The 14,139-nt window shown below is 40.0% G+C and overlaps 1 protein-coding gene across 7 annotated transcripts in view; it reads right to left on the bottom strand.

Annotated features, from left to right (window-relative positions):
- Positions 1 to 13,866, bottom strand: part of kif21a (kinesin family member 21A) — a 71,072-nt gene extending 57,206 nt beyond the window's left edge. For 6 of the 7 annotated variants that reach the window (XM_084397884.1, XM_084397885.1, XM_084397889.1 and 3 more), the window contains exon 1: positions 13,575 to 13,866. In XM_084397884.1, the coding sequence (XP_084254010.1) occupies positions 13,575 to 13,618 (44 nt within the window). In that variant the 5' untranslated portion in view covers positions 13,619 to 13,866. The remainder of the gene's footprint in view (positions 1 to 13,574) is intronic. The other variant, XM_084397890.1, reaches the window with a different exon arrangement.
- Positions 13,867 to 14,139: the final 273 nt, after the last annotated feature.

Below are 14,139 nucleotides of genomic sequence, written 5' to 3'. Positions count from 1 at the left end.
TCCAGAGCCACAAACAGGGTCTCAAAGGCGGCAGGATATTCTGAACTCCGGTTTGGCGCGTGAGCACAGAACAGTCAGAATCTTGCACTCCGCAACATGAAGTCGCTTTGAGGAGAACCTCTTGTCCGCCTGGTTAAACTTCAAAACCATGATGATGAGTCAGAGACTTTTCCGAAACATTTTTGGCCCCTCACACTCTGAGCAACTGCAGTGAAGGAGAGTCCAACCGTATATATAGTTTCCTATATCTAGTTGGTGTCGCTCAACCTCTTGCACCAACTCTGAGTCCTTCCCCACCAGAGAGGGTCACATTCCATGTTTCCACAACTAAGGTCCCGTCTGCATCGGCACCCTATTTGTCTGCCACCCATTGTGCAATGCACTCGTACCCACAAGGGGAAGGGCCCCACATTGTTAATCGTTTATTTATTGGGCTGAGCCAAACTGAGCCCCTTGGTCCCGAACCTGTAAACAACTTAATAATTTTACATTTCACATAACTGGTGACGTAGGATATAATATGAACATAAATGCAATGGATAACACCACAGACTAAACTAACAAGCGTAATTTAAAAAAAGAAAAGAAATTACATATAAATAATTGCATACTAAATATCCAATACAACATAGGGGGATAGAACTTAAAATAGCAACATCTGCTTCAACCAAAACAGTTAAACTTCACCCCATGTTCACTTAATTGTGATAAATGAAAACTGACTAATATAATTACAAATATGACGCTAGTTAAAACACTCTGCAATTACTGAGAACCGACTAAGAGTTCATGTTTTCCTCCTGAAATTAGACGTCTGAGGACAAGTCTCCTCCTGTCATGTTCACGTCCCTGAGGCAGCTTCACACAGTCTGTAAATCATTAAAGCATAAACTTTCACTGTAGCCGGTAGCATTTTATGAGGAACTTGGCTAATCTTTCCCTTTCCAAAACTTCAAACTATATCTTTATAGTTGAAATGAACCAGCACCCCTCTCTCTCTCTCTCTTTCTCTCTCTCTGTCTGTAATGACTCTCAGAGAGAAAGTGTGTGGTTTTCCTGACCGAATGTAGGCCACTCCTGGATCTACTGCTGTTTAACCTTAATTCCTCATTCACATGCACTCATGTCTGAGTTCACAGCGCTTATTGAGTTTCAGCTCAAATGAATGATTATTATAGCATAATCCACATTCATGTTTCTGACAGTAAACACATTAATGAAAAAAAACGGCCATCACAATCTTCATCAGAAATGTTGCTGTTTGCAAGCCTGTGGTTTGTTTTATATTTCTGCTCTGCATTATCAAAATTGATATTTTTTTATATTTTTTTGTCATAAAACTGTGACTTGCTATATGTGAACCTACCACACACAATCTCCAGAGCTGCTCGCAAACATTTCAGCATTTTCATTTGGATTATGTATCTTATTAAAAAAACAATGATCCTTTGCCAACTGTTTTCAATGTGACATTGTAATTAATGCCAACTTTTTTCAATGTGAATATAAGTAAACATCTAACATCAACTGAAATAAGATATGGCAACATTTCTAAATATTAAATATTCCTAAATATTAAGTTCAATATTTGATCCATTATACAAGGGGGACATAAGAATGTGAACAGTGTGACCCCGGGTCGTAGACTGTGGGAGAGACTCGAGAGCGGGTCTCTATGCGACAGAGCCATTGATGCAGTGCAGTGAGGCGGCACAGCTCTTCACATTCACACACTCACAAACACACACAGCGTGTGTGAGAGCCAAGAGACCAGAGCGGCCCACTCCAGGGAGAAGACACCCTAAATACAGCCTCAGATATAACGGGAGTAAACACATATCAGATGGACCCAGATGCATTCTGGGATACAGCAGAACAGTGTCTGAAATAATCGGCCTGTTCTTTTCTGTCCTGGCAGTTTATCAAATGTTTCTAGCGAAATCAGTCTCATGAGAAGGCAGAGGGCAACAGGTACGACGGGTAAAACTGACGTTTAGAGAGAGAGAGAGAGAGAGAGAGAGAGAGAGAGAGAGAGAGAGAGAGAGAGAGAGAGAGATCTTTGTTCTTTAACTAGAGCACAGTGTCCAGCTCCATCTAAATGGGTTTGACTTGTTGCCATTTACATTACAGCAGGAGTGTGTAGAGCCGTCAGACTGATGCTTCACTGGGTTCAGGAGAAAGATACCGCACACATCCCTCTTTACAAGCAGCATTACACGTCTCAGGTCAAAACACGTCTGTGCACCAACATCATTTAATCTGATAAAAGAAGAGCACTGAGAGGAAACAAATGTACTAGTTCAATGAAGACTATAGATAGATAGAATAAGACAACATAATAAAGTATAATATACAGTACAGTATCAGCAAATCATCATATTAGAATGATTTCTGAAGGATCATGTGACACTGAAGACTGGAGTAACGATGCTGAACATTCAGCTTTGATCACAGGAATACATTTCGGTTTAAAATATCTTCAAATTAAAACAAGTTTTTTGAAATTGTAATAAAATGTCACAATATTACTGTTTTTTTTTTTTTTTTTTTGCCAAATAGATGCAGCCTTGATGAGACTTCTTTCAAAAACATTAAAAATATCTTAATTATTCCAAACTTTTAGTTAATCAACAGGCCACCGAGGTGAGAAACAAATACAGCATGTTAATGTTTTAAAACATTTGACTAAATTAACATTTACAGCCCTAATATACAGCATATTAAACTCCAGCTTAGTATAATCTTCATCTTCCTGTTTTTTTTTATTGCACATTCAACATTGTATCTAAATTGTAATATATAAAAACGTCCAGGCTAAGAGAGCCCGTGATTATCATATTCCACTCTGTGGCCATGAGGAGGAGAGACTGAAGCACATTTAGAAACAGTGTATGATGACATCTATCTTTATGTGCTCTAGATATATACATAGACTGGACTGGAATCTGTTTGCATTTGCCCGAGCGTTTATTCATCACTCAAGACAAGGCGTTTGAGCTCGAGGGAAGTTGATAGAATGAAGTAAAACAGAACAAAAAGGCCCAGAATGTGAAACTCAAGCACCCATGAAGTGCGTTCGCTGGGCGGGGTGAACGTGGCAGAATCACCACACGTCTGTTCTGCTGCTTTCTAGACAAACTACAATTACAGAGCACAGATCGTGTCCCGCCGCAGACCGAGAGCGTGTCCACATGTGGAGTCTGGAGGACCGTCACAGGGGTCACCACAGACAAACAGCTCCAGCTCATGCTAAACATCTACAAAACATCGAGGAGAAACGAGACTCGTACAGCGAGGCTTTCAGATGCTAATACCAGGATATGTCAGTTGGAAATTTTTATTGGATAATACAATACAAAAGTATTATGATCATCTAATGTTAAATTATACTATCTATATATCGTTATAAATAAACTTAAATTACAATATTGAAATTAAATAAGTTGTGAAATAAGTCCAGTTTTCCTCTTGTTTGGCGCATCAGGGTTCAGATGGCAGCGTTCGCACTAACAGAACAATCACACCAGTTTATTTTAATCCAACCAAACATGCCAAGTGTGAACACACCCTAAATTAACACTGCCCTGCAGAACAAAAAGAAAAAAAACTTACTGACCCCAAACTATTTTACATTTCTTTCTGGTTTAAAGTTATTCTGGTCACATTTTAGATTAAGGTCCAATTCTCACTATCAACCAACTATTAAAGCAACACCATGTAGTTTTTCAACCTTCATAATATATTTCCAAGACTCCTGTGATGGTACATCGACTTACAATAGGTTGAATGCCATAGCCTGATGGGGTCTGTATTGCTTTTACTGGCACTATGGAACTTCGGGGTTCGGGTAGTAACCCGAGCACAAAAAGAACTACAAAATTCGACTTTGAGGTAGGCTTTATGGCATACCTCAGAGCTAGAGCTAAACAACTAGCGTTTGTTTGCCGGCTGGTATAGCGTGTGTATGCTGTTGTCAATGCCGAAGCAGAAACGAAACCGAAGAAGGCAAAGGTTTTGCCGGAGGAGTCTAGGAAGAGAAAAAGGGAGAGTGACAAAATCAAAGGCCGGACGAGGATCAATACTGGTCCAGCGTTCGCTCGCTGGCGTGAGCTAAAGGAGGAGGAGGGGTGCCCGACCGATGCTGACTTGGCCGTCATGCTGTTGGACTAGTAAGTATATTGCTTGCATACTATCTCTAGTTTTTCTAATTTGTTGTCTGCCTGGCTATGTTACGGAAGCTATCTGGTCCTCCATTTGTCTTCATGAATCAAGTAATGCTAGTAGAGGAGCGAATTATCAATCTGGTAGCTAGTAAACGCTAACATGCTAGTTTTCGATGAAAAAATAAAACCCATGAAATTATATTCATATGACATGCTGAAATATATGCCACTGTACCTGGGATGAAGACATTTCACACGCAACGCAGGCAGTCTGCCCAAGACGTGAGAACTCCTTCAGCAGAGTAACTGTTTTTGTAAAAATAGGCTAACGATTAGGGCTGTCGCGGTGAAGGATTTTCCCTTGCGGTAATTTTGAGTGGCTCAATAGCGCGATATGCGGTTTTACCGCATTTATTCATTTATTTTGATTTATTTATATTTATTTGTTGCTATTTAAATAAGTGTCACGATGTGGTCAGCATGCACAAAAACGAGTACATTTTCAGTAACCAATAAACCGAAACTAAACAGCGTCTCTGCGCATTGAAAGCCTGTCACTCAGCGCGCAGTCGTTACGGCAACGGACTGTCTTTGAGTGAGTCATTAAACCATTCATTCAACAACACGTTCAAAAACGCTGATTGATTCATTAAAAGATTAATTATTTTTAACTTTGAGCTCCACTTTTCAAGGCTCAGCTGACCAGCAATGCGTCGCATAGGTAACGCTGAAGCTTCATAGAGACAAATGGCATTGAGTTTTGTTTCCCGCGACCGCGAGTTCCTCGCGCTGTGGATGCTGACCAGCGCAGTCGCTGATGCCATTCATGGTAAATACCCTTTATTTTAAACGTTAAAAGGATGACAGGACAAATATTTAACTTTCCTTGGACACGGCAACCTTTTCACGTATATGACTTGACCTCAAAGACAGACGCAGGTAATCGCACGCGCTCAGTCGATCTCTCTCATTCACTGTCTGTTTAGGCTTAAGTGCAAATCACCATGATAAAACCATGATCACCACGTCTTATTATCATTCTTAACTTATTTAACATTCAATACACATGCACGAAGTTCAAAACAAGAAGGGTATAGCCTTATGAAAAAAGAAAACACGCGAATATCGCGGTTGCAGCCGTTACTTGAATTCCTCTGCGGTTGGCTTGCCAGTAGCGCGGTACTGCAATATTGCGGTTATCGCGACAGCCCTACTAACGATTGCGTCATAACCACGCGACTCTCTGTCGCACAGTAGATAAATTACCGTATAGACAGGAGGAGAAGCTTGCAGGCAATCGTGGGGACGTGGAGGCATAAAGTCCGATAAAGTCAAGGGAGAAGCCCATAGAGAGTCATAAAGTTGCTCCTCATGGACAGCTCCTACTCATGCTCTCCATCTCTGCAAGATTCGGAAGAGAATGATTCAGATTTCTCTTGGCACAGCTACTGGAAGACTTACAACTGTCAGACAGTTTTCGGGGGTATTGGCTTGTCAACAAATGCACGTGTATCCCCTGGTGTAACCATGACAGATTTTACGACAGTAGTAGAAGACAATACTGTTTCCCAACTGTAGGGGGACCCCGAGAGCAAAACTTACATGGTGTTGCTTTAACTACGACTTTTGCCTCAATAAACTCCTAATTACCGCTTATTAATAGTTAGTAAGGTAGTTGTTAAGTTTAGGTATTGGGTACGTTTAAGAATGTAGAATAAAGTCATGCAGAATGAGGCATTAATATATATATATATTTTTTTTTTATAATAGCCAATATCATAGTAATATGCATGCTAATTAGCTACTAGTTAATAGTGAGAACTTGACTTTACTGCCGCTTTAACTTAACCAAAGCATATTCACAAAATTAACATAATATTGCAACTTACAATTGCACAAAAGGCTGTGAATGGAGAGAACTTATCTGTGTTAGTCATGAAGGTGTAACTATGTTGTGGACGAACAAAGACAAACTTAGCCCCGCCCACAACATTTGAGGTCGGGAAGTTCGGTCTGGACTTGATCCGTTGTGGAACCAGAGCTGTTCGGACCAATCAAATTGTCAGGACGGGCTTTATACGATGATGGACAGACGATCAACAGTAACGTAATCATCCACGTCACCAAAGAGCGCTTGGGTTGAATTAGTTTACAACAAAGATGGCTGCCGCTGGAAAAAGGCTCCATTACCTTGTATCTTACACTATGGCCCTGTAGAAGCAGTTTTTGTAAAAAATAGGCTAACGATTGCGTCATAACCACACGACTCTCTGTCGCACAGTAGAGAAATTACCGTAGAGACAGGAGGAGAAGCTCGCAGTCAATCGGGGGGACGTGGAGGCATAAAGTCCGATAAAGTCAAGGGAGAAGCCCATAGAGAGTCATAAAGTTGCTCCTGCTCCTAACTCATGGACACCTCCTACTCACGCTTTCCGTCTCTGCGAGATTCGGAAGGGAATGATTCAGATTTCTCTTGGCACAGCTACTAGAAGACTTACAACTGTCAGACAGGTTGCTCAAGTCACATCTACGTCGTCAAGCTCAGTTTGAGTCTGCGCAGTACGCTCAGCCATCAGGAAGAGAGTGCTTCTCAATGACTTCACTTGTCTCTGTTGAAGTCTATGGGGTCGCAGTGTCCATTTCTTTTACTGTCTATGGTAGTAGGTCTATCCAACTGAGTGCAGAGGCATTTTCTTTCCTGGTTCGGTTGAAACACGCCCCATAATCACAGCCCAATGGAGCAGTATCAGACTCATATTCTGACTAGAATATTAACAGTCAGGCTAGCACTTAACAGTATTTTCCTTGATTCCAATCAAGCACTTTAAAAGCATCAGGTGAACAGTGCGCATCTGAGCACTCAGCTGGAGGAGATAATACATTCTTTATCATCTTTAATGTTCAGACTAATTTCTTATAGGGCCAATAACTATAACATTAAAAATGAGCATATATCTGCTGATAATATCATGCATCCCTAATATTTATGATGACTGTATTTCAGTGTCATAACAACGTGCATCAGTGGACTAACTAGATTACCATGAGGAAGGACATCAGTCTGTGTCTGTGAGAGAAGAGACGCTGACTCACTCGACAAAACTGCACCGTCACACACAGCTGTCTCTCACACTCATGTCACGATCTACTGTTCTGCTACCAGTGCTGTAAACACACGGATGTGTCGCGTTTGCATTCAGAATTACTGTATATATCCACACAATGAGCTTGTTTATCCAAATGTGTCACGCATCCTCACTAGATAAAGGCAAACACACACTTTAAAATACACAGAAGGTGAAAAAAGCACAGCTAGATTTATTTTCAAACTTGTATGCATTTAAACATCAATAGAACAAGGATCACTGATGTTTTGGTGGATAATATTTGAGTATGTACACATTGTGCTTTGCAATTGTGAATGTAAATGTGTTTGTGCATTTGCAAACTCAAAAATATGAGTTTGTGAATTGCTGTTTGCAGATATATAAACTTTTTATGCGAGTGTGAATTAGCTTTATTTGTAAGTCAGATTTTGTAAATAAACTGATTTACATTTTTAGCTAAATAAAAATGATATCTTTGTCATTTTAACGGTACATTTTCTGCTTTTGAATACGGTGTTTGTATTTGTACAAAAATTACAGGTATTGGTCATTAGTCATATTGGCCATTTGTGTTATCGTCAACCTATATGGGTCTTTCAGTGGATGTTGCTGATACCTGATAGTCAAAGGCTGTAATGCACTGAAATGAAAATTCTGGGCCAAAATCTAAAATTCAAGATGCACTTGACTGAAAACTGAAACCAAAAATAAATATTAAATGAATAATCAATTAATTAATCAAACTTGTTTAATAATAATAATCAACACTAAATAGCTAAAACTGAGTTGCACAAACATTTAAATTACATAAGGCAGTTTATATCTCAACTTTTTAATAACAGAATTATATTTACTCCACTTTGGAATATAAACATTTAAATGACAATAAACAGTAATAATTTGTTTTCACGACAGTATAACCACTTGAGAAATGTATAAACATGTATCCAGGTTTCCCATCTCAAGATTTTCCTTTTATAATGTTTGGCCTAAGTATCATTCAAACTCTTGGATGAATGTTTCAGAATTGCATAGTTTGGTTAACCAAAATCACGTGTAGCATGTTTGGCATCTCTGAACTCTTTGTTAATTTACATTACATTTTGCTAACTCTGTGACGCATTAGTATTATAAGAATCTTGAAGCTTCTTCTCTTAAACACCCAATCAAATTACCTATGCAAATGCCCTGCCAGAACACAGAGTCGTAAAGTTTCCCTCCAAAGAAACAGCTTCTGATTGGCTCACTCAAATCCAGAGGACATCTTCACACTTAAGAGATCACTGATCACAAGATCACGCATGTTCTCTGTTTTTTCTGAGAAATCTTGATGTGAAGATGATGCTGAAGGAGTCCTAAGCTTGTGCCAGACAGTGGCCTTGTCTTTCCATCTGCCAAAGATCCTCTGACTCCCACTGGTTCTCTCTTATCAACACATCAGCAAACTGAAGCCTCTACAAATTGCATCAGGACTCATTATTTGATACATTAAGTATCCTTACCCCTTTTAAAGAAGGGCGTGTTAGAACTAAACTGATGGTTTGCTCAAGGCTGTTGATCTGCTGAATTTCAAACAATGCTATAACTTCTTGCTCTCCTGTATTCTGCTTCAGCTCTCTTTCCCTTGCTAAACTGTATGCATAGATTAGTCTAAGTGTTTAGTCTAGTTAATAAAGTCTTGTTCATCTCACACGTACAGTTGTCGGTGTTTCATGCTTATATACTGGAGTCCCTAATCATGCAGATTTTGCCTACATGCTCCGAGTAGAACTGTACAGTATGAAAGTTATTTTCCCATACCCCGGAAATGAACATTTCTTAGAATTAATGTTGTAATTGAGTGTTCATTGGACGAACAGGTTAGTTCATTGTGGTATTAAAGGTGCTCTAAGCAATGTCACGTGTTTTTTAAACAATGCCAAAACATTGTTTGTCACATCCAGCAAACATCTCCTCACTGTCTGCTAGCTGCCTATTCCCTGAACACACTGTAAAAAGACACGGTCTCTGTAGACAGCCCAGGCTCCACAAACGGCAACAAAAACAAACTGGCCCAGCCTGGACCACGACACATAACAAACTGTGTTCCAGCCAATAACTGACAAGAAGGATTTATGGGTGGGGGGTGGGGGGGTTAGTGCGTGTGCACATGAAATCCAGTTTGGTTTTTCTAAATGGTTCATGACTGTTTTGGGAAGCACGGAAGTGATGGGGAGGGGACGGGATGAGGAGGAGGGAGGGTCTAGCTAGCCTCCGTTTTGTTTGACAATACTTCGAACGTCAACAAGAAGTGACGTCACCCAACATCACTTAGAGCACCTTTAATTCTGCTAAATCAAGTTAATCCGATTAACTGATCCAAATATAGGCCTACTGTAATTGAGACATTCAAGAAACTCATTACGAACAGAGAAATGTAATGTCGGATCGGGATTCGACATTCGAGTGAACGTGGTTTAGCGTTAAGCATGAGAGGTACATGAGTGGAGCGTGAGCGATTGAGCGGATCGAGATATTGAGCGGATCGCACATGCTCCGTCACTCTGACTGGTATTGACTTTAATTTCCTGTAACAGACACCGAGATTTGACTTTGAGACCAGTAAACTATAAACGCATCTCTGTAGACGTCTGAAACACTGAGATCTTAAGAACAGATTCATCAATAAATCTCTTCTTCCATTGATCATCTGTCAGTTAACTGTCTACTTTTAGCACAGAATGACACTAAAACCATTGACACACACACACAAAACCAAAATCCTTATCCCTGAAACAGTTTTCGGTAAGTGTCTGAGGCTGATGCTGACACAGCGGTTCACATACACACACCTGCCGTCCTCAGTTGTGCTGGATGCCGTGTGTATCATGTGCACGATTACATCTTAACTCAGGACTTTCATTTAGAAAGAAAAAACAATGAGCTTCATTTAAAGGGGTCATGAACTGGATTGTTTTATTATTTTATAATGTTTCCTGGGGTGCCCTTATAATGTTAGTATGATTTTTACATCAAAAATTGTCATAATTTATAAATAAAAGCCATTTTTCCAAGCCTGATTTCAGGCTCAGATTTGAACGCTCCGTTTTAAGAGGCGTGTCTGCTGTGAGACTGCAGTGCAATCGCCCACTGCTGTGATTGGCTGACATGCTTGCATATGAAATAGCTAGTATTACATGAACTCTCTCGAAAACTGTTACTACGTTTTTACTATTACAGCTATCGAGATTAACAAATCGTGAAAAGTATCGTTTAAAGCATTATATTTAAATCTATTCCATCACATGAAAGGTTGCAGCATGATGAGCTTTGACTGAGCAGATGACAGACAGTCTGTTGATCGCGTGAATAAAGATCTTATCATTGCAACGCAATTTTTGCACTCTCACAAATGCTTACACCAAATCACAATGCAAACACGATGTGAATACACAGTAAGAGCTTCGTTGTGTAGTGTAACAGTGTCATTATTTCGTTTGGTAAGTGTCCAGATAAGCTCTCGCGGCTCGCGCTGTGCTGTTTGATTGACAGCTTGGGCGAATGGAAAGGGATCGTTCTTTGATCGCTTTCTGATTTAATCTAATTTAATAACAGTTTAAAAAGGATTATTTTCATAATACTACGAGAAATTATGTGAAGTTGATCATTTAGTCACTGATGCATAAACAGTATTGAACGATTTTAAGAGAATCTGAACTTGAATAATTACACAGAAACCACTGATCGCAGATCAGGCATTAGAGTACACATGGTTACTTACATGTTGCTGGCAGATCCGTGTCGGGAAATTGTGATTGACTGATTTAATAAAGTTTAACCATGCTGGAATCCGAAGGAAGCTTATGCAGACTGTCTTCTTCCACAACCAGGCACTGCACAATATTTAGTAAACAGCATGTTTATTGGTTTATTGCTTGGAAGTAGCTCGATCCGGTAAGCAATCATCATGTCGTCCTATGTTATTTAGCATGTTTGGGTGAATCGGTGGGCGGGGCTAAACAGGCCGTGTTGAAGTAGGCGTTGATCTTCTTTTGTGGAGGCGGTGTTTTATCCTCTTTGACGTCATAGTTCCCCACTTTGAAAAACGAGTCGTTTGCTGAGCCTGATGTCTATAAAAGCTTTTATTGAACTAACAAGGTAGTTTTCAGTTCTGAAACTTACAGGATATTATTATAGTATGATGATCTCTTATATGTCAAAAGCTCAAGTAAATTTTGATTTCTCAGTTCATCACCCCTTTAAACTATAGAGTGAATCTCGTGAACAGTCTCAGATTTTCTTCAGCTTTGGTTTAAAGTGGCTTCTGTGTGTGAGGGGTCTATATGTATTGGCTACACAATTCGGCAAAATTTTCACGAATGTGACCGCACCTTAATAAGAAAACATCTATATTACTGCAATTTTAAACTATTTCTAATAAACTATCAAATAAATAGAAGAATTTAAAACAATAGTAATAGCTTCCCAACTGCAGTATCAAGGCCCTTGCACACTGAGTCTGAAATTATCGCATGCGGTTTTTTGCTTTCGTGATTCGGTGGCTCTGAATTGTCAAAATGCTTGCAACGGATGCGAAAAACGCAGAAAATCGAACCTGATTTGATTTTTTTTTTAACGTGCGAAAATTTCGGACGCGAATTTCGTACTCAGTGTGCAAGGGCCTTCAGGCATCAGGTCACATGGGCCACACAGTCTTCACTCCCATTGGCAGTCGGCACATCGCAATGCTGCGCGTTTGCATCCAATTGAACTTTGCATCGCCAATGTGCTCGGCCGCTCAGGTTTCCAACTCTAATGGTGAAAATGAATGACGTAGGCCAAAAACATCCTAAATCACGTCCTCTCATTACTGTCAGTCACAATCCTCTCCCGCAGGGCGGCGCTCAGTTTTCTAGGCACTTGTACAGTGTATTGCTTTGGGCTCTCGGTTGAAATCAAGTTCAGGGCCCCCAATGCCAGTGGACCCCCATCCCCCCCCTCTAAGCAACGGCCCTGCTCTCCCGTATCCTCATGGGATAGTTAAGTGTCCATCATATGCGCACTACTCCTTTCACGTTCTAATTTTCGCTTACTATACAGTAGGGATTAGGGAAGTGTGCAAGTTTGGATGAAACTGCACTTGCTGCAACTGAACTACACAAACACAGTCTCAAAACAAAAAATGAGCTTCAAAAAAAGTAAGAAGCATCTGTATTCGTTAGGGGTGTCACAATATATCGTGTCGCAATACAAAAATGCAACAATATGTATTGTGGATAGTGACAATATTTAGTGTATAATTCACCCACAATAAAATGTGTAAGAAAGAATTCAAGTTCACAGAGTTTTCGTGTCAGTAATACATTAAACTATTATATAATGTTGAATATAATGTATAATAATGCAATGGGGGAATATTTGCGTTACCAGTTAAAAGTGTCCTACATTATTTTACATATATCTAGTCAGTGACAGAGTGCAAGCATATTCGTCTAAAATTATTCTGTATTTTCAGGTCCAGAATCATGAATATTGTAATATGTATCGAAATATGTATCGAATCGTGACATGAGGGTATCGCTACACCCCTAGTATTCGCATGTAGAGTATGTTGTTTGCCTTATGGTCACTGCAAATCACTGTAAGTCAAAACCATCCCATCCAGGGATGACAAACACACGACTTTGCCGTTGCTTCTTTTATCCACCTTTTTCCGAACATGCCTACAGTGTTTAAGATTTGGGAAGCACATCCGGTTCGGGGAACTTCCACTCAAAAAGACTGAAAAAAAGTATTTCAAATCATAAGGTTGCACTACAAATAATCCTTTCACTGAATGAGCTGTAAAATTTCCTTCATGTTTTATCAACAGCGTTACGCTTCGTATTTTATTGTGATATGGTATCATAAATCAAAATGTGGGAGATTTTGAAAATGCTTATTATTCGCGCAAAGCATCATGGGGCAGGAAAAAGTTTGCGTCGCGTTTGTTTGCCCCGCCCTTTGTGAAATCTCATTGGTCAAATATAATCCCGGTTACACGTGAAATATCATTTCTGACTGGAAGTGTCATTTTGTGCGTAGCTAGGCGTTTTCAACATAGACAGAATTTATGTTGCTGAAAACTTCCCATCGGAAATAATTTTGCAGTGCAAAAAAAAATATATATATATAAAAAAATGTTAGTCTTAATTTGTATGCAAACCACAACATACTCTTAATTGTTTCTATTAATTCTAGGGTGAATGTGCTTCGCACACGTGCAAGGGTGCAGCAGGTGACAGCATGAGTGCACATCAGTAACGCACACTAGCTAGTGCCCTACCTGAGCGCCACCCGGACTGTGCTCTCGTCCTGTCCGCTTGACATGATTCAGATCTTCATCGATCGCACAGCAATCCGATCGATCCTGGAAGTGCGCAGCACCTATGCGGCGTTGACCGAGTTCAGCTCATGTGCGGATCACCTCTGCCATGTCTCAGGCTTTGACTCCCTGCACCAGCTACAGCAGAGATGCAGCACGATCACGCATTCTCATTCGCTCATGCAGCGGTCCTGTGCTGTGCGTGTCCTGATCTCATCTGATCTACATGCTCACTTCATGAGGTCCCAGCCGCAATGCGTCACCAAACCACGCCTCCTTCACGACCCCTGGAGGGTGACGTCATTATTCGCATGCAAATCTGTCTATTCGGCTTCTGATTATGGCAGAGTCTAGATATAATTCCTTATCAGATTATATGTATTGATCTCCGAACATGCAGATATTAGTTGCAGTGATATGCCTTGTACTTTTTTACTCTGAAGTCATTTCTGTCAAATTTATTTGAAACCTAATTATTTTATCTGGTCAAATTCATACACATAAAAGCAAATATGACAAATCTAAA

Source organism: Rutilus rutilus (genome assembly GCF_951802725.1).
Source record: "Rutilus rutilus genome assembly, chromosome: 23".
Classification (NCBI taxonomy): Eukaryota; Metazoa; Chordata; class Actinopteri; order Cypriniformes; family Leuciscidae; genus Rutilus; species Rutilus rutilus.
This window is presented reverse-complemented; position numbering and strand designations above follow the sequence as displayed.